At 37.9% G+C, this 20,329-nt stretch overlaps 3 protein-coding genes across 4 annotated transcripts; 2 read left to right on the forward strand and 1 right to left on the reverse strand.

The window, feature by feature from the left end:
• Positions 1 to 1,363: 1,363 nt before the first annotated feature.
• On the forward strand, positions 1,364 to 10,733 carry mfsd2aa (MFSD2 lysolipid transporter A, lysophospholipid a). The gene is made up of 14 exons (XM_057341476.1): positions 1,364 to 1,637; positions 4,027 to 4,164; positions 4,438 to 4,562; positions 5,623 to 5,746; positions 6,288 to 6,366; positions 6,897 to 7,066; positions 7,173 to 7,263; positions 7,352 to 7,473; positions 8,025 to 8,108; positions 8,394 to 8,477; positions 8,558 to 8,670; positions 8,888 to 9,031; positions 9,272 to 9,451; positions 9,571 to 10,733. The coding sequence occupies exons 1-14, from the start codon at positions 1,548 to 1,550 to the stop codon at positions 9,626 to 9,628; spliced, it is 1,602 nt and encodes a 533-aa protein (XP_057197459.1). The 5' UTR covers positions 1,364 to 1,547; the 3' UTR covers positions 9,629 to 10,733.
• Positions 10,734 to 10,983: 250 nt separating this feature from the next.
• si:ch211-67f13.7 (uncharacterized protein LOC565426 homolog) lies at positions 10,984 to 14,914 on the forward strand. 2 transcript variants are annotated; one of them, XM_057341471.1, is made up of 8 exons: positions 10,984 to 11,548; positions 11,630 to 11,742; positions 12,530 to 12,630; positions 12,907 to 13,081; positions 13,192 to 13,306; positions 13,452 to 13,537; positions 13,651 to 13,739; positions 14,058 to 14,914. In XM_057341471.1, exons 1-8 carry the CDS (start codon positions 11,057 to 11,059, stop codon positions 14,846 to 14,848), a joined length of 1,962 nt encoding a protein of 653 aa, XP_057197454.1. In that variant the 5' UTR covers positions 10,984 to 11,056; the 3' UTR covers positions 14,849 to 14,914. The 2 variants fall into 2 exon arrangements, with proteins under 2 accessions (XP_057197454.1, XP_057197455.1); XM_057341472.1 differs by having other exon boundaries at positions 11,681 to 11,742.
• A 365-nt stretch (positions 14,915 to 15,279) lies between these two features.
• Positions 15,280 to 18,823, reverse strand: zgc:153911 (uncharacterized protein LOC768172 homolog). Its single transcript, XM_057341484.1, has 4 exons — positions 18,614 to 18,823; positions 17,343 to 17,690; positions 16,953 to 17,240; positions 15,280 to 16,792 (listed from the first exon to the last, which is right to left on the reverse strand). The coding sequence occupies exons 1-4, from the start codon at positions 18,672 to 18,674 to the stop codon at positions 16,569 to 16,571; spliced, it is 921 nt and encodes a 306-aa protein (XP_057197467.1). The 5' UTR covers positions 18,675 to 18,823; the 3' UTR covers positions 15,280 to 16,568.
• Positions 18,824 to 20,329: the final 1,506 nt, after the last annotated feature.

Genomic DNA, 20,329 nt, shown 5'->3' on the forward strand with positions numbered 1-20,329 from the left:
GTCCCCACGGTGACACGAGTCCCCATGTGTTGGTGTGTATTCAGGTTTAGGTCCCCACCGGGATATACAAACATGAACACACACACACACACACACACACACACACACACACACACACACACCTTTGTTGGGTTTCCATGTTTTATGGGGACATTCCATAGACGCAATGGTTTTTATACTGTACAAACTGTATATCATATTCCCTAACCCTAACAATCATACACAACTGTCTGCTCTTTTAGATTTTCAAAAAAGTTATTTCTGTATGATTTATAAGCTTGTTTCCTCATGGGGACAAAAAATGTCCCCACAAGGACAAGGATTTTGGATATTGCCATCTTTGTGGGGGCATTTTGTCCCCATACCGTAGGGTTTATCCATTTCCACGCGCACGCACACACACACACACACACACACACACACACACACACACACACACAAATGCACGTATTATTATTATTTACTGTGACCTACTTTGAGGTTACAATAAGCATGCGATTCAGTTATTACCAGTAAGGATCTTCAGAAGTTTTATTCAAAGCTGACTTTTGAACGCAAGCATTATACAGATGGATTTGTGAACACACCTCATATTTTGTCAGTCCACTGAGGCTCAGTTGGACTGAGGTCTGGGCTTTGACTGGACCACTCCAGGAAATTGCCTCTTTAATACATTTTTAAAGTATTCCAGTATGGATCTTGCTGTCTGTTTTCTATTATTTCCTGTTGAAAACTGAATTTTCTTCCCAGTCTCAGTGATTCCAAAAGCACAGGGCATTTTGCTTCAGGATATTTGTACTATTCTTGATTTTTCTTTTTGTAGTCCCACTTAAATCAGGTCATAGAATTTTTCTCAATATATTGTTCAGTGTCAAACATAGAAATGAAAATGGCAACAATTTAAGTTTCAATTGTATATGACACCATAATCGTGTATGACTGGGCTGCTGATAAAAATCTCACAAAGAGCCCAAACCTCATGTTGCTTGAATTAAAACTATTTTAAGGTCAATCAAGCCAATCCTGTTAGGCCTGCCTGTCCTTTTGGCTCTATTGTGCCACTCGTCGCAATATTTGGATTATTCTATTTTATAAAATAGATAAACATCAATTTTCAATATTAATATATATATATATATATATTAATGCATGATAATGTCTGCTGTTCAGTGTTATTGTGATTAACACACAATTAAAAATCTTCTTCCTAAATATTTGTTGTGTTAATTTTGCATTGTTTATTATTTTCTTTCTTGAGGAGGCACGTCCTCCCAGCATACTTCGAAGATAATGCACTTAGACATAAAAATGCCTAACGTTAATCCTCTGCCTCACTTTTCTCCATTGCCACGAGTGACGGGGCGTGGGCGTGGACACTCCAGCGTTCAAACGCGGCAATAGTGAAGTACAGGCAGGCTGAGCAGCATCTCGTTTCACTGAAAGACGAAAGTGGAAACGGTACACTGTCAAACACTGATACTTTAATACAACAAACGAATAAATCATCACACTCCGCTCCGGGAGCAACACTACACCCGATCAGTGTTATGGCAAAAGGAGAGGGAGCCGAGCAATTTCCTACCGGTTTGTTACCTTCAGCCAAACCCGTGACTCAAGATGACATCAAAATCGCCAAGGTAGGTCAACCAGAATGTAAATAAAATGTGTTCATTGATTATATATAGAATACGTACAGTGATATTTATTTACAGGTAAATGGTGGATGCGACAGCAGTGTAATATTCTCTATAATAGTCTTGAATGCAATCATTACAACAGCACGTGCCAGACTCGCGCGACCGTTATCATTTTAAGCGGAAGAGATACGTATGAGTATATCGGCGCCCAACTGTAAAGGCATATTTCAAAATATAAGTTCACTTATTAAGGATTATTTGCGGACTACTTGCAATTCACAGATGCTTTCGTTACTAAGGCGTGTCTTTGAGGAAAACCGGATTTAAAGAGGACGTGTTCACTAACGCGACTTGCTCCAGGCTTTACGTCAGCACGCGCGATTGTCCATGTCTTCTGTGTACATTTATTCAATTAATTTGTAAATAAATATTTTGTTGTTAATTTATTATTAGAATTTGGTATTTTAAAGATTAATGGTATAAAGAACTGGATGCTAAAATATTTGCTAACACAGTCCATCAGATATATTTCATTTCAAAGTAACAAGATTAAAGGGAAGGTAGGCAATTCTTTCCAGAAAGATTTTTTGTTATGTTAGTGGTATCTCTTCACATCCCAATACAACCATTATGTAAATAGGTCTAAATATACTTTTATATCTTCTATGGAAGTCACAGTGCCATAAAATGTTCGTCCAATCATTGCATTCGGTCCTGCTTGCCTGTTCTTACCTCTGAGCAGGATGCTTGCGAAGACTAGCGTTGACCAAAGCATTTTGTGGACAAGCCGGATCTCATTGGCTGGATGGCATCAGCTGGTAATGACCAGGGTAGTACCTGATTGCAGTTTTTTCTACTCTGACTCAGAGGAAGTAGCACTGACTTCACCCAATCAATTTGTGGCTTTACATGAAACTTATAAATGTGGTGATGATTCTATAAGCATATCTGTGAACTTCGTCTGTCTCCTTTTTACATATTTCTTTAACAATTCACATTTATGCATTTGACAGATGTTTTTATCCAATGCAACTTTTTCTAGGGATATATTTTATTGGTACGTGCATCATTCCATCCATCCGTCCATTTTCGGACAATCTGATAACAAGATGTGGAATATTTAACAGTCAGATGAGTTTATATTAGGGCTGTCAATGTTAACGCGTCAGATTAACGCGTTTAAAATATTTAACGCCATTAACGCAAGATCTGTTTTTTCTGTCATCATTGTCTAGCATTACATTATAATCATGCTCTTATTCATATAAAGGCCTGAAATGGTTGTATTGACATGTCCAGTATAGATTGACAGCTTCTGGCTGTGGAATACGGCTCAATGCAACGCGACAGCGATCCCGTCTGGTGAACACATGGGCTAGAGGCTGCGTCAGAATCTGTCAGACAGCACACCATGTATTAACTTCTCTTTCGTGCTTGAATGAACAAAAACACACAAGAATATGCCAGAAAGCACATTTTGTCTATCTTAAATGAATGCAAAGAGTAGTGAAAATAGGAATGCAAAGAGTAGTGAAAATAGGAAGCGCATTAGACCTGCTTAGGTGCGGCGCTCTTAAACGTGCTGCTGTGACTCCTGTCACTAATGTTAATCAACGAACAAAAGAAACGAAGCTTCAATGAGGATTCTTCTGTATTTCATGTATTTAGCAGTAAAGACTGTAAAGTGTTTGAGAAGTTTATTTTCTTTATATTTCAAACCTGCTAGACAGATAGGAAGGGCAGACTTATTATAATAGGTTTGATTAGCAGAAAAAATTATATATTTAATGAAGACATCAGTTGCAAAGCCAACAATATTAGAATGTTGGCTTTCATTCATGAAATGATGCTGTTAAAGAAATGTGTTGTTTCTACATTAATTTGGAGATAAAATGTGAAATTATTAGAATGTGACGTATATTTAAAAACATAAAAGCTGTGTGTGATTAGTTAGTTTTTTTTTTTTAATCGATTGACAGCACTAAAATAAACATGTTCAACAAAATAAATAGTGGATGTTTAATTTCACTATACGTATGTGATTAATCGCAGTTAATCGCACGAAAAGGGTGCGATTAATCGCGATTAAAAATGTTAATCTATTGACAGCCCTAGTTTATATGTAATGTCCCTGCACAGCCAGAGCAGAGGGAGCAAACATCTTAATCCTACTAAAATGAAACGCCAAGAGGCCTCAAACTGTTCTGAAGGAGCTTTGATATCGAGCGTTGGGATTCTACGGAAACAAAAGCACTCAAGATGGAACTCTTCATCAGAATTTTATCTCGTCGTCTTGCTGTGAAAAGTTCACTGGTCTCTCAAGGTTCTTATTTTACACTGTACAAACACTTTTATTGTTCTTTCCTGATCTCTTTTTTTGTCCCATCAGCGTCCACCACAGCAGGAGAGGGTTACAGCTCTGACCGTTTGCAGCAAGGTGTGTTTTGCAATCGGAGGGGCTCCTTATCAGATCACGGGAAGCGCCTTGGGCTTCTTTTTGCAAATCTTCTTGCTGGATGTGGCACAGGTGAGCGCACAGTAGAATAACTATACCACCAGATCTCGCCATAGGATTATAAAAATAAAGTCTCAGGCTTAGTTAATGTAACATATCACTCTGGGTGAGAATGATCTTTCTTTGCTGTTATTATTAACCAAAACAACAAGTTGGGCGAGCAAACGGAAGATTGGCATTAGTGTGATGTTGTCGAGGAATTATCTAAGATAGGAACACAAAGTACACAGTGTTGAATTGTTGCGTTAACTCGACAATAACTAATGACTGAATCTGTTTTTCTAGTTGGATCCTCTCAGTGCTTCTGTTATCCTGTTTGTGGGCCGGGCCTGGGATGCTGTGACCGATCCCACAGTTGGGTTTTTAGTAAGCAGAACTCCATGGACACGCCACGGACGCATGATGCCCTGGTATGTTCCTAAAAACATCCAGAGTGAACGTTTCTGTAATGTGTGATGAATGTCGAATGTGTGTTACTGTCTTCTAAATTGAGAAGAGACGTAACGAAAGTGTGGAAAAAATTCCAAATCCTCTTGTGACTTTTGGGAATGGGTGGGTTGAGGAAAGGAAGGAATTGGTGAGATCATTTGAGAAAAAGTAGGTGACATGAGCCCGTCTGCTTCTGGTTTTGCTGGCCGATTTGCTGGCCAAGAGTTATGAGGGTGCAAGAGAACTGCAGGGTGTCATTTCTTAGACTCTGTTCTCTTATAAAAAATAATTGCATTATGAAATTTCATTTTAACGTCAGATTGCAAGGTACAGTACCTGCATAATGTAACATAGCTTAACAATGCTGAGAAGTTTTTACTTGTTTAATTAAATGTAGTTTAAACATTTGAATAAAATGGATCTACTGAACGACCTGTCAAGAATGTGTTGTCACACCAATATTTAGTTTATGCAATATGGCTACAGGCATAAAGAGAGAAATGTAAAGGAGTTCATGCGAAATGTAATGCTAATCTAGTGTCGTACGTTAGGTGTGTGAAAGCAGTACGTGGGAAAGACATGAGTCAAGTGCAGAAAAAGCCGTCTGCTTTCTGATAGGCTGAGCCGACCACACCACCAGGAGTGACAAATCAGATTACATGCAGCATGCAGGCATTAGTGTATGCATGAATTGTGATACTGAAGTTTACTGCTGTTTTGTTGTAAATCATCGTGTCTGTCGAGCGTGCAGGTTAAAGCTGGATTGCAGGAAGTCAACATGGCTGTTTATGAGAAGGAAGTGGAGCAAACAGGCAGTGCTTTGGAGAATATGGCTTTTATTGACATTAATGCAGGAGCAGCTGCTGTGCACACTGTGATTCCAGCAGTTGCTTTTCTATTGACATTAAACAGTTCCTGATTTACCTTCTCCATAAAAACAGTATCTGGCATTTTGCTCTTGATGATGATGATTAATTAAACTAAACAAAAGCCGCCCCCCATGCTTTTCAGTTAGATGATTATACCGTCTTTTCTATGCAGGATTCTGGTGTCCACCGTTCCAGCTGTGTTGTGTTATTTCCTGATATGGGTGGTTCCTCCAATAGAGCAAGGAAAGATGTTGTGGTATCTGGTCTTTTACTGTCTGTTCCAGTCCCTCCAGACAGTTAGTACATGCACTCACAAACCTTCAGAGAATTCAAATTGTACATTTATAAACTTGCATATTCACTACCATTTGAAAGTGTGGACACCTTTTACTGAATGCCTGTTTCTTCTGATCATAAAAATATAATGTCAAAGGCTTAGATATAAAAGCTTTAAATGAATTGGAAGCTCAAAAAATGTAATTGTTTATGCACAAATTTCCAAAATGTATTTCATTCTTTTTGTGTCAATGTCAGTGAGTTACAATACAGATTAAAAAAGCACCGCACGTGGCTCCACATTCCGTTTTACATTTTTGGTCACTGCATTATTCCTATTGATCCATTTGTGTTATTTCATGCTACTGACAAGTTTACTATTATTCTAAAATCTGAAAAGAACAAATAATTGAAAAATTACAAATAAATGAATGACAAAATTATAATAAAGAATTGAGTAGGCGTGTCCAGACTTTTGTGTATAATACTTGCATATACTGTATATTAATACCATTTTAGTGTAAGCCAGTAAACTAACTGTGTGTGTTTGTGTTTTAATAGTGTTTTCATGTGCCGTATTCTTCTCTGACCATGTTCATCAGCACTGAACAGAAAGAACGGGATTCAGCCACAGCTTACCGTAAGAACATCCACTCACACACACACGCACGTTTTCATGCCTTGTACTTTTACATCACTTAACAGCTGTGCCATATAATGTAACTTAAAAATGAAAATTCTGTCCTCATTTACTCACCCTCAGGTTTCAAATCTGTATAAATGTCTTTGTTCTGTTGAACACAAAGAAAGATATTTGGAAAAATGTTAGCCATTTTCAGTTCTGTGACATCATCCACTACCATAGTAGAAAAAAAGTGTATATTTTTTGTTCTGTTAAACACAAAATGTGATATTTTGAAGAATTTAGGAAAACAAACCTTTTTGGGGGCACCTTTGACTACCATTTAATTTTTCCTACTATGGTAGTCAAAGATGTTCCAGAACTGAAAATTGCCAACATTCTTGCAAATGTCTTTCTCTGTGTTCATCAGAACAAAGTAATTTATACAGGTATGAAATAACATGAGGGTGAGTAAATGATGACAGAATTTTCATTTTTGGTTTAACTATCCCTTTAATATCTGTCCTAACGCTACCCCTCTCTTTCAGGCATGACTATAGAGGTGTTGGGTTCAGTAGTTGGCACTGCTGTTCAAGGGCAGATTGTGGGCATGGCCGGCAGCACCTGCATTAACAGCACGTCTGTGACCAACAGTGCCAATCACTCCATGCACAGCAATAGTTCTCAAATCTTAATAGATGACAAAATATTTAATGAGGTGAGGGGCCGGAGTCAAGCCGAACTTGTTAAATCCAGACAGAATTTTATATTGTATCAGTCTTTACCAACTGATCATGAGTTGGATCTCTCTCTCTCTTACACAGAGGCGTGCATATATGATTGCATCTGCAGCCATAAGTTTAATCTATGTTCTGTGTGCTGTTGTGTTGTTTCTTGGAGTGAGAGAGCAAGACAGTGAGTTATCTTCCTTTACATGTGAACACACACTTTACACAACATTAATTATAGCAAAGTTTTCATTATTCTTCCGTTTCTTTCTCAGATGACGGTGGTTTGAAAGCACATAGGCGCATGTCATTTCGAACTGGCCTGCGTCTGGTGATGAGTCATGGGCCGTATGTTAAACTAGTGCTGGCCTTCCTCTTCACTTCTCTGGCTTTCATGGTAAGAGAGACGTTATTACAGCATATTGTCGCTGTCCTTCTAAAACCTTGGATGTCCAAATTCGCTGTTTTTCAGGAGATGGAAAACACTGTACTTTTCAAATGATTAAATACTGTGTTGTCAAAGTTGACAAGCAATTTTTAATACTTTTTTATAATAATATTGATTTATGACAAAAAAAATCGCCAGTTATGGCGATATAAGGTTTCAGAAGAACAGGAGCGATATATGAAGAGGCACATGTACTTAAAATCTTGTTTTGATGGTGAGGTAAAATTTCACGTAAATCAGATCATTTTTGGAAGACTCAAACTTTGTTTTTTAACCAGTCTGTTTGTGAGTTAGTGAGAGGCAGACAGACTTTCTGGAACTCACAATAGTTCTGCTTTATAGAAATGTGCCACATCCCTCAATACAGAGTGAGAGAGTAAAGTAAAGTTCAGAATTCGATTCAGATTGAAACTGGTTCTGGAATGAAGTCATCATTTTTACAGAAATCTTCAGTCATTTCATTTGATGGGAACTTCCTTTGTGTGTTTTCCTTTTTTCAGCTGTTGGAAGGAAATTTTGCTGTATTCATCAAATACACGCTGGGATTCAGAAACCATTTTCAAAATATCTTACTGGTCATCATGGTGAGTAACTAAACTGTTTTTTTTTTACCGTTTGTAAGTGCTTGTGAATTGTTTGTTTTTACGTTTAACATCACACTCAGGGTTGGATTAGGTTAGTCGTCTCCATAGCGATGAAAGAGCTTCATTTATAGTTTAAGAGCAGCATTGACTTGGGTCAACAGATAATGAGTGTGTTAACTGTAGCAACCTAAAAAGAATCTAAATGAAAACGCAGGTGCACTCTTTAACTGTGTTTACTGTTATATGTTAAGATTAAAGAAATTTACATATGACTTCTCTTTCCAGCTGTCTGCCACTGTCACCGTCCCCATGTGGCAATGGTTCCTCTGCCGGTTTGGAAAGAAAACTGCTGTATACATCGGCATTACGGTGGGTATCTGATTCTCGTGTTGCATCAGCGTAAAATGTGTGTGATGTCATTGATCATAACCCTTGTGTTTGTGTTGTAGTGGGCGGTGCCTTTCATGATACTGGTGGTGTGTATAAGCAGCAACCTCATTGTATCTTACATTGTATCCGTCGCGGCCGGTGCCAGTGTGGCTGCGGCCTTTCTCCTGCCCTGGTGAGTGTTCATATGTGGCTCCTATAAAAAATGTTCTGTTCTAAATGCATAATTTGACATCGACTTTAATGAACAAATTTACATTTGATCTGTTAACTCTTTCTCCGGTCTCTATAAGCATCCATGACTGACAATGAGTGAATACATGAGAACTTTGTCGGCCTTAAATATTATATTTGTATTCTCAGACACAAAAGTGGATGTGCTTTTGTTTCAGGTCCATGCTTCCAGATGTGGTAGATGATTTCAAAGTCCAGAATCCCGACTCTCACGGCCATGAGGCTATTTTCTTCTCCTTCTATGTGTTCTTTACCAAATTTGCCTCTGGAGTGTCTCTTGGGGTATCAACGCTAGCATTAAGGTAGCCTTCTCTTCATTGTGTGTAGTCAAGCCCTGTAATGTGTCTGTGAGAGCTGATCATAAAGTCACATCTGTAAAAGTGGAATGCGGTCTGTAGATGAGATTCTTATTGCCTTTTTCACTTTAATCCATCATGAGAGGAATTATATTTTCCTGCACATTTTGTACGCCACAAGTAATATTTGCATACATGTCCTCGTATTTCATCTAAATCAGTCGCTTTTGTTGACTGTCTCTTTAGTTTTGCAGGATATGTGACAGGGGGTTGTGTTCAGCCCGATTCGGTGAATTTTACGTTGAAAATGTTGGTGTCGGCTGCTCCTGTAGCACTTATAGCTCTGGGGCTGTTCATCTTTCAAATGTATCCCATTGATGAAAAACGCAGACAGTATAACAACAAACAACTCCAGCTGCTACTGCGGTGAGTGTCGCATAATATTCACAGAGATCAATTTCTTCTGTTTCATTCTTATGTGACTTAAGACACACAAGTTTCTGTTAGCAAAATAAGAATGTTGTGTTGTTTCTATTAACCTGCAGGAGGAGTGAGGATCAAGACTCTGAGATGGAAGCATTGCAGCCTGTTATCAAAGCATAATTCCTGTTCCCACTGTGACCTACAGAGGGTGCCAAAGCACACCTTAACCAATGCAAAGAGAAATTAATGTTCTGAGCTCTCAAAAGGAGAGAACTTTCCTTGCTCAGCTGGTTAACAGTGGAGGATAGAGATGAACCCTTAAATATCTGCACTACTGTGACAACAAGTCACTGTTTGCTGCTTCTAAGATCTCCTTTGTGAACAGAGGTAGACCTATAAAGTAAAATAATTGAGGTTCAAATGATAAAATGACTTTCTCAATGTGAAGATGGATTCAATTTTTTCCCCTGAATGTTAAGGAAATGTTAAGTTGCAGTTGTTTGAGAAAATGTGAAGAGATTTGTTTGTTTTTGTTTTGCACAAAGTATTTTTAAGGAAACAAAAAGGACCGTTTCCAGTTATTTATTGAAGATCTAAAATTGTAATATGTGTAGGGCTGTTGATTCGTTTTTGTATGGTTCTGTATTTATTTATAGTGCCTTATACTGCGTAAAATTATGAGATTGGTTAAAAACCCAGTTAAATGAGATTACAGAAATGAAAACAGGGGAATTTAATCCCCCAGTTTGCATTTACTGCAGTCACATTTTACAGGAGATCATTTTTTCTGCTGTGCCAAAGGAGTCGATATAAAATGTTTCAGACTGAAGAAACGTTATTATGAAGGACTTGTAATGTTCAATTGTACAGTATAGTTTATCATCAATTATCAAAATTTTTGTGTTTTGTATGTGTGAATGTTCCTTCACAAGATACAAATGTTCACCATACTGTGATTTTTGTTATTCTCTAAAAACATGGGCTATGGGCATTGTCTGTAATGTTTTGCATAACTTGCAGTCTACTACTCATTGTAAACCTCTGACATGATCAAACATGAGACATTTTGTTTGTGAAAATGGATTTACTTTGCCCACTTTGTGAAGGTTGGATGATTTTGTGGGTTTATCTTAAAAACAGCACAGAGAACTACAAATGTACAATTTTATGGTCTTAAAAAACACAGGTATCTGTGTATTTATTCTGGGTTTATTAAACGAGTTCTGTACATACGTTTTTTTGTTCGTGCAACTTGCAATGATGTGCCGTTATTTCTTGTATAAAATCAAAGATGTTTGTGCTTTGGCTACTAAAATATTTTCAGTACGAATGCAGATTATGTTACTCTGGATTTCATGGGCGCCTCAGGTTTTTCTGAAGCGATATGGTACCCTCTAGCGACCAATGTCGCACAGTGCAGGTGGTAATCAATTACGAACGTCAATAAACCTTGGCTGATTAGACCAATCATATTTGAACACACCCCAACCTTTTACAAACGCTTGTTCGATTGGAGTAGTTAGTAAGATAAACGCTACCTCAAGAATAAGCAAAACGCTTACATGTAGATAAACACTTAACATAAGACCACTTCACCAAAGTCTTGATATGAAAGTGGGCGTTTATACTCGTGTAATTCTAAACTTGATCATCGGAATTTTGTTCAGCCCAAGATTGAACTATAGTGTCTCGTCTTTATCTTTGGTCGATGAGACAGTCGATCATCAACAAACATACCATCAGAAACACTCCGTAGAGCTTCAGCGGGGCGATTTCACACTGGCACGATACAAAGTTAGGCCAAAACATCATCCCACTGGATCGGTACCTGGGCTACTGCGGATCCCTGTGCAAACACATGCCAGGGATCAAACGTTACCTGTCGAGGATCACCTGCCCCAATTCAACCGCCTCCCGGACGTGTCGGTGAATTGCTCGAGCAACGGTTTTGTCTTAAGGGTGAAGCGGTCTTTTTACGGTTTTACCGCCGCCCCTGAGGAGCTGACGCTCGGGAAAACCTGCAAAAGTAACGGAGTGCTCGAGCCACATAACGACCTGCTTTTTATCTACGCGCTCACGGACTGCCAGGGTGAAAATCAGGTGACGTTTCTTTAAAGAAAAACGTTAGATATCTTATTTCCTCATTTTTTAATAATGACAGACCTGATTTCCACATAACAGGTGCTTCCTGAATATATCGTGTTTAAATATTTGCTTCGTTACGTGCCGCAGTCAAACCGACCCCACTTCCGGTCTCACCATGTAAATGTGGGCGTCGAGTGTCGCATTAAGAGGTAACATGATGTCACAATCAGTATTATTAATTTACTTTCATAATCCATTTCATGCCATTAACACAATTTCTTTTTATAATTTTAGTAAGAACAGTCACAGTTAAATATGGTAGTGTGGTGGCATAAAGTTGGCTTGATGTTGGACTTTGCAAATTTAGAGGCCGTCTGTAAAGTTACATACAACATCGGAATACACGTTTCTAACTTCAGTAGCCTTTGAAGAGAATGACTTAATATTACAACAACAACAAAAAGAACTCTAAAGTGTTCATGTAGGTGTCAAGTATGTAGCAACCCTTTTAGAATTTGGAATTGTATTAAAATAAACTGTCAAATCATGTGTGAAAGTTAATTTACATACACATTGATGATGACATCACAAAGCAATTTTGTGTGTGACTTTAGAGACTGTCCTTAAGTTTACTTTGTGCCAGTTCCGCAGCTTCACGTGACTAGAAAAAAATCTGATAACATGTCCCTGATAAAGATACATTACAAATTCTCATGGTATTTTAATACAATATTATCACGAACCATCAGCTGAGTACTCTTTAAAGCCACAGCAAAATAGCTAGGTAGTTTGTTTTGGGCCTTATTCCAGTAGGATTTTATTGCGTTTTATTAACATTCCATCAACAAATTACCAGACATTAAATCAATACAAATCTGATTGTAACCATTGTAGTCATTACGTTTTCTGTGATGGTTTGTTTTATTTCAACATTAGTATGCATTTCATAAGCTGTTATGCCGGTTTTTGTCAAATACTAATATGATCGTCATTCAGGCATCATGTGCACAGTGAAGTAGTAAGACCAACGTGGCGCGTATCATTGCATAAAAGTATCAGGAGCCGGTTGGCTGACTTCCGGATTCAGCTCATGGATGGTAAGCTTAGTGGACGTATTATTTCAACCAACACACTTTAAACATAATGTCATAATTGACATCAAACCTGGGCACATTTGTCTTAAATGTTGTCTTTTTGTTCAAATATTATTGTCTTAAATACTGTATTAAAATACAAAAGCAATGGATGAAACGGATACAAGAAAGGACAGAATATAACATGTCATTTTAACCATTGTGTAAATTGTAAAACACTTTTCAATAATGGTCACTATAAATTTTAATAATTGTTCCATGTCTTTGTCTGTGCTTTAGATTCTTGGTCTTCTCCGGTCAGATCTGCTGTTCATATGCTGGGTCAGAGAGTGAATGTCCAGATCTCCACTCAGCATCAAAACGCTGGAGTCAAACTCTTCATCAGCAGCTGTTATGTGACTACAACCCAAAATGTGCACCAAGCCACCAATTACAGCATCATAGACAACTTTGGGTGGGTGGACAAAAATGGAGCAGTTGTCAACATAATCTTTATATTACTTCACATTAGACCAACATATTTGCTCCTACTAACACCGACTCGCTTTCTTCTATCCTGTACAGGTGTTTACGAGAAAGCCTGATAAATCCAGATGCCAGATTCAGGTTTTCCAAAGCAGACAACATTGTTCAGTTCTCCTTTAATGCTTTTCAGTTCATTGATGCTTCCGATGCCAAGGTGGGTTTGATTCTGTAGTTCTGCCCATCACTAACAAGATTTGGTTTGAAAGTTGTTGTTTTTATGGCAAACAGCGCTGTGTATCACTGTGCTTTGTGATTTTTGTGTATTTCATCATGTTTTAGTTGTGGTTTATCTGTTGTAGGTTTCGCTTCATTGTGAGCTCTCTGTTTCTGGTGGAGGCCCCAGTCCAGTGCAGAAATCTTGCTTCTACAACCACGTAACAAACAGGTTTGCAGTGTTTCACAAATTGTGTAAACGCCCAATTTTGTCGCAAATGGTTTTCATAGCTTTTAAATGTAATGTTTATATGATGCCTCGACAAAGATGTCTTGCTTTCACAGATGGATCTCTGTGTCTGGTCATGATTCTGTTTGCGACTGCTGTGATTCTGTCTGTAACCACACTAAAACCAAACGCTTAATATATGAAGGCAAGTACAAGCAAGTTTGTTAAAGGGTCAGACATACCTGTGTCAAATTGACAAATTGGAAATTGCATATTTAAAGTAGTTTCTGTATTACTAAAGACACCAAACAGGATTGTATGTGCCTTTTGTAACAAGATTCGACACTCCCCATGTCTTTCCTGTTAAGTTACGCAATCAATCAGATTCCAAAAAAATACACCCTTTACCTATATATTTTTTACAGTTTTAGCAAATTATGGTTAGTCAAATATTATTCATGATTACATCATTCCTAATTCTCCATGCTAACAGTAAAATACAGGTCTTTCTTTTGGGTGTTAGGGTTCGGTTTCGTGAGCAGTGATCAAGTAGGCTTCGCTGATCCTGTGACCTCTCCTCCCTCAACTTTTGCCTCTTCAACTCTAGACTCTATTGTCTTGACTCACAACAATGTTGATGCTATCTGGTTTGAAGCCAAGTGGGCCAATGAGTCACAAAGGTCCCATACCCACAATGATTTTGCCGCCTCTGTTACCCTGAGCTCTTCTGAGGACCATTTTAAGACGCAAAATGAGTCTCACACCAGAACAGTGGACTTCATAGAGGAGGTAAAAGAAGTGATGGAGGTAGAGAATCAAGGAGATGTGGAGATTCTGATGGCTACCAGTGAGAGCTTTGTAAGTTTTGAAAGACCAAAAGAGATTACAAAGTTTAAACACAAAGGAACTAGGCAGAAGGTGCATGAAACTATGGAGCATGCTGCATCACTGGGCCAGTCAGAACACAGGGTGAAGACGAATCTGGTGAAGGGGCTAAAAACAGATCTTGGAAAGGGCAAAGCTCTAAAGAAGATGTCAGTTGTGGTTGGAACAATGGAGGAAAATTTTAAAATGGATGATTCGACACTGGGTGACGGCGAAACACAGGATTTAATTTTGTCATCTGTCATTGCAGAAGAGGAAGATGAGAGCTCAACAAACAAAGAGGAAAATGTGGGTTTTGTGTCACTTTCAGAGTTTGAAGAGAAATCAGAGTTTCCACTTGGATTGGATGATCTGATGGAGCAGGGTGTTGTGAGAAAAATGGACTTTACAAAAGACCCTGATTATTATTTTAATTCAGAAGATTTGTGATTTAAAACTTTTGAGGACTTGAACTGTCTTTTTTTTTTCTTCTGAGGAATAAATCATACAACTGAGTCTCACTAAACAAGTCTTGACTTGTGCTTAGGAATGAAGAAAAATATGAACTTCGGTCCATATTTTTCTCATGCATTGTAGTTTTATACAACTTTATACAACAAAAACGTTCCACCCTCTGAGTCAGGTCTGGTTAAAGTCAGGGTGGTCTGATACAGTGTACTGATTCCACTGTTTTTCATGCAATGCTTCCATCCTGGTTATCTGTCTATTAGTCATTATTCATGTAACAAACGGTGACGATATATTAAGGAAAAAATCCTCAGATGCTATGCAGCAATATTTATGAGACAAACAAACGTATGCTTAAGTCATCACTGTATTTAAACTACATGTACAGTAGTGAAAACACTGCCCACAATAAGTCAATTTCCAATAGTTTATTGGCAATGAAAAGTAAACAAGAGCTAACATTAATAACAATTTTAATAACAATTTTAAATTCATTTCACTAAGTTTACAATATGAAACATCTAATTCATTTCCAGTTTTGATGGAATTAAAATTCAATAAATAGTTCATATACTGTAATTGACTTGGAAAACCTGCCAGCAGGTAAAGGTCAATAACATTCAAGGCACAAAATCACTTGTAATTATACACACTACCTGTTTAGATCTTTGTAGGTAAAATATGGTCTAAATTAATGAAAACAACATGGACAACTGATCACAAACGATGATGAATTACATTGGATTTAAAAGCGTATCTCATTACTTGGATGTAACGATCTACGTTTTGAGTAGACCAAACTGTTTCTGACAATGTCAATCCACCTTCAACAAAAATGTTGCTAAAACTAGCAGATTTTCAAACAATGCCACCAATGATTATGCTTTTTAATGTTTCTTTGCATGCAGGGATAAAAGGATGGAAATGATGCCTATAAAAAAATACTGGATTTTGAATACTCGAATAGGTTCTCTCAATAACATTTTTGTTTGGATTTCAGTTAAATTTAAACATTAACCAAAATGTCGCTTTAAAAAAGCAAGAATATAATTCTGTTAAAATACTGCTTTTGCACAGAATAATTTTTAACAGTTCAGCACACCCCTGTTCCAATGTAACATGAACAGTGATGCAAAGGATCTATGTGCAGATCAAATAGTGGTTTGAAAAATCCAAAGATAAAAACATATAATTTCAAATAGAAATTGAATCGAACACAAGATGCTAAACAAAGCGCATGACCACAGCACAGAACACAAGCACGTGGCCTATACACATCAATACTGTCTAAGCTGCAAGTAACATGTCGTTTAATAAATAATTTCCAAAAACTAAAATACAATAGATTGAAATGTTAACCATCGTAGCCTAATGGTTAGAGAGTCGGACTCGTGACCAGAAGGTTGCCGGTTCGATCCTCAGGACCGGCGGGTAACGACTGAGGTGCCCTTGAGCAAGGCACCTGACCCCTACTTGCTCCCCGGGCGCTGCAGTGATAGCTGCCCACTGCTCCACATTCACTACTCACTGGATGGGTTAAATGCAGAGGTCACATTTCGGGTATGGGTCACCATATCTGACTAATAGGTCACTTTCACTTCACTTCATTTAGACAATGCTGCTAGGGTCAATAACTTAAATAACAATGATAGTCCTCATATTATAACTTTTTTCTGGAAATTCAGGAAGTATCTTACATTGTTTATATATATACATGTGGTTTATAAACATTTTGAACGTTTTCATTGAGAGCTTGAGTTTGATCCATATGTTGCTTCTCATTAGAGCTGTTTTGTTCAGTCGGGTTTCTTCTCAACGCAAACACTAAACCTATTATGATCAGCAGCAACAGCAGCAGAATTCCAGGAATCAATGTGAAGCATCCGTGACATCTTTGTGCTGGCTCTCTTTGGTTCTCTCTCTTATCTGTAAATAAACAGGGAACAAGGAAATGGAACATTTAAATCAATCAGAGTTTCGGGTATCAGTTTAATAGTCTCCGAACTACCTAGCATGGACTCTAAGTTTACTTATTCAGACACTTGTTAAATCGTATTGATGAATATAGGGCATTTTAAAATGTTACCTGAGTACAGCTGTATCTCCCTCCTGATCTTTTGTCCCAGGAGATTGTTGTACAGTATGAAAGTCAGAGAGGAATTGGTGACTTCAGTGAGATTTATCCAACTAGACACACTGTAAAGTCCTGTATGTGTGTCCTCCGCAAGGTGTGTTTGTGTCTGGTTTGTGATATCTTCTGAGTTTTCTATCAGCCACTGCAGTGTAGGAGAGGGATGTCCCCCCTCTGATGTCACAAGTAGGGTGACTACATCATTTAGCACAGAGAACTGAAGACGAGGCTCAGAGTAAAACGCTGAAAACATAACAAATGGATGTTAGTTAAACCCAGGATAAGTGCCACCCATATCTGAGAATGAGACTGCTTTATGCTACTGTTTTAAAAAATTGCATTTACCTGTAATATTTACTCCAAAACTCTTCTTCTGGCTGCCAGAGTTTGTGCTGATGGAGCAGGTGTACATACCAGCGTCCTTCACAGTGACATTGTGCAGTCTAAGTGATGCATTTCCTTGTGCCATCTCCCTATTGAACAGGCTGGTGCGTTTGGCATAGAGAGGATTCTGACGGTCAAGCTGGTCCCGGCTGTAGTAGAAACTGTGAACAACATCCAGGCCACGCTGCCAGGTAATCACAGTGCTGCTCAGATCCCATGAACCGTCCACTTGAAAAGTGCAGGGCAGGATGAGCACTTGGCCGTAAAACCCAACAAGAGTGCCACTGGGCACAGTTATCTCAAACTCAGCTAGAGAGTGAAGAAAAGCAAATGTTAATTTACTAAGAAAGATTTAGTTGTATAAACAAACATTTGGCTTCTGTGATCCCACTTATTATTGTCCCAGTTGAGTTTTCTTGCAAATGGACTAAACTAGTTTAACCATTAGCCTGCAAACAATCCCAAATGTGGTATTAAATCGTATTTCTTAGTACTTCAAAAATATGTAGGCCTACTGTTGTTTTAACATTATTAAGGATGAGTGTTGAGGAGAAGAGGACAGTTAACTAGATGTCAGAAGAGTAATTATATTGCTTGGGGCCAGAGCTTTTTTGTAAGCGCTAATTAAGCCAATAAACATAAGGTGATTGAACAACAAGGAGGGAAAAGCATCTTTTTACCAGCAACCTTAATCTTTGGAATATTTGGATTACTACAATGGGAAAGTGCCACTTGCAATAAATTAGTTTCCTTTTTTGGATCAGTAATGGATATTTTAATAAACGTTTCTAAAGATTCCAATGCATTTACGAGACTGAAACTCAAAAGTAAATTATAAAAAGTAATTTCTCTATTAATTCTTTTTCTGTTCCTCAATTTTTTTATAATTGTTTGTATACATATAGCCTACATTTGAATGACCTTTAACATTTGAAATGTTAACCTTATTTACAATTTCCAAACAATATTATGAATATTTTTTCACCATTTATAGATTTTTTAACTAATAAATGGTCTTTAATCCCTGTACAAATGTAACCGCAAAAAATTGGTGTTAGTTTCTTGGTTGATACCAATTACACAGAATGGAGCCTCTATGCCTAAAACAACTTACTGTTGGGCGATACTGATATCGCTACTATCAGAGAGGCTTGTAAAGTTCATGTTAGGTTGTAAAATTAATTTTCAATTACAATTTTAATTCTTAAGGTTTACATGTAAAAGTGACTTACTGAAACCAGATGCTTCGAAAAGAAGGAGAGACAGGCAGAAGACTAAAAGATTCCGGTTCATGTCACAGCAAGCCTGCTTTTAGAGAGGTAAATCCTGTGAAGAACTCTGGGGAACCGTAAGAGCAGACCAACAACAGAGATCACTCTTCAGATCACTCCAGGTGAACTTTGACAGGTTTAGACGATCCTTAAAGGGTAATCCATGAAACGCCCTCTAATGTGATCCAGAAAAACTGGTTGGTCGATACATAGACGTGTGATACGTCTATGGGTCGATATGGTAACTTTTGCAATGGTAAACAAAGGCTTGGTTTGACGCACTGCAAAAAAAGGGGATTGACAGCCAAGCTCTTCCGCTATTGTGGTGAAAGTGCCTCGGCAGGTTTTTGCTGTTGCTATGGCAATATCAGGTGCTTTGCTTGGGAAAAAAAACTTATATTAAAGCTGAAATCTAACCTGAATGATGACAACAAAAATAATAAAGCACTAATCATCAAATCCTTTTAACAGTTTATTTTACAGACTTTGTAACAGAAAACATATGAAGAGTTTGGTTCCAAAATGAGTTAAATCATGTTTTTTATTGTGCATTCCAAATAATATCAATCAAACTGCAGTTGGTTTGTTTTGATTTAAGCCATAATTGGCCTGTATCACAAAGCTGGTTTGGGTTTTTACCCAGGTAAGTTCATGTTTAGTTTGAGCATACTCAGAGTTTTCAGGCTCAAGAAAGTGGATTGGTTTTGAGTGGGTTGAAATTAGTGAAATTTAATGACAACGTTACCCTTGAAAGACGTTCAGCTGCTGTGGAAAGAACTGCAGTTCAGTCAATACAGAGGGTACTGGAGCCTTGAGGTTTTACTGACAGTTTGAGCAACTTATGCGTATTGCGTATCCAACAAGATTTAGTCAGAAGCTCTTTTTAACCTATCATTGGCAAAATATTTGTAAAACAGGCAGACAGACTGTGTAAAGGGTGACCAATAGCACTGATTTAATGAAAAAAAAAACACACCATAAAAGGGCAAAAAGGGCATGTGCTCTGCACAGGCTGAGCCCTATCTGTGCACGTGCCTGTTCGTCCCTATACGGCTATGACCTAAAGTTCCTAAAAGAAATTAAGTTTACAACTAGACAAAAAAACAGTTAAAGTTAACAGGTGAATAAAATAGCGTAGATGTATATTTAATTTAAAAATTATTTCATCATATACAGTGAAAGAATAATAAAAGCTGCGTTAGACTATAGCTCGAGCTGCGAGGTTTCTCTGAATAGCTGCGCTTTTACAGCCGGCAAACTGCGTGTCTGTGTAAAAGGTGTTTTATTGTGTGTGAACTGACTTTGAGGACTGTGCACTTGGAATTATTTGCGAGAGCTCGTCTGTTGACAGCGTCACAAGGGGTTGCCTGGAGTAACTGACGACAGGTGGTAAAGGTTAGGCGGAAAGCCCTAATATGGGGATGGACTGGGTGTGTTTTATGCAAATGACTAAACTCGTGCACGCGGCTGCTCTTTTAGAATATTCAAAATTCACGAACATTAGGACGAGGTTAAGAACAAATTCATGTACGTACGCACGTGTTGTGAATTAGGCGGAAAGTTTTCTTGGGAGGTTCAAATGTGCGTATAAATACGAAAAATCTACGCAATTATTAGTGAATGATACCCATTGTTTCTTTTAATACAATTTGACATCTCTTTCGTTAGCATTCCGTC

The sequence above is a fragment of the Triplophysa rosa genome, linkage group LG9 (assembly GCF_024868665.1).
Source record: "Triplophysa rosa linkage group LG9, Trosa_1v2, whole genome shotgun sequence".
NCBI lineage: Eukaryota > Metazoa > Chordata > Actinopteri > Cypriniformes > Nemacheilidae > Triplophysa > Triplophysa rosa.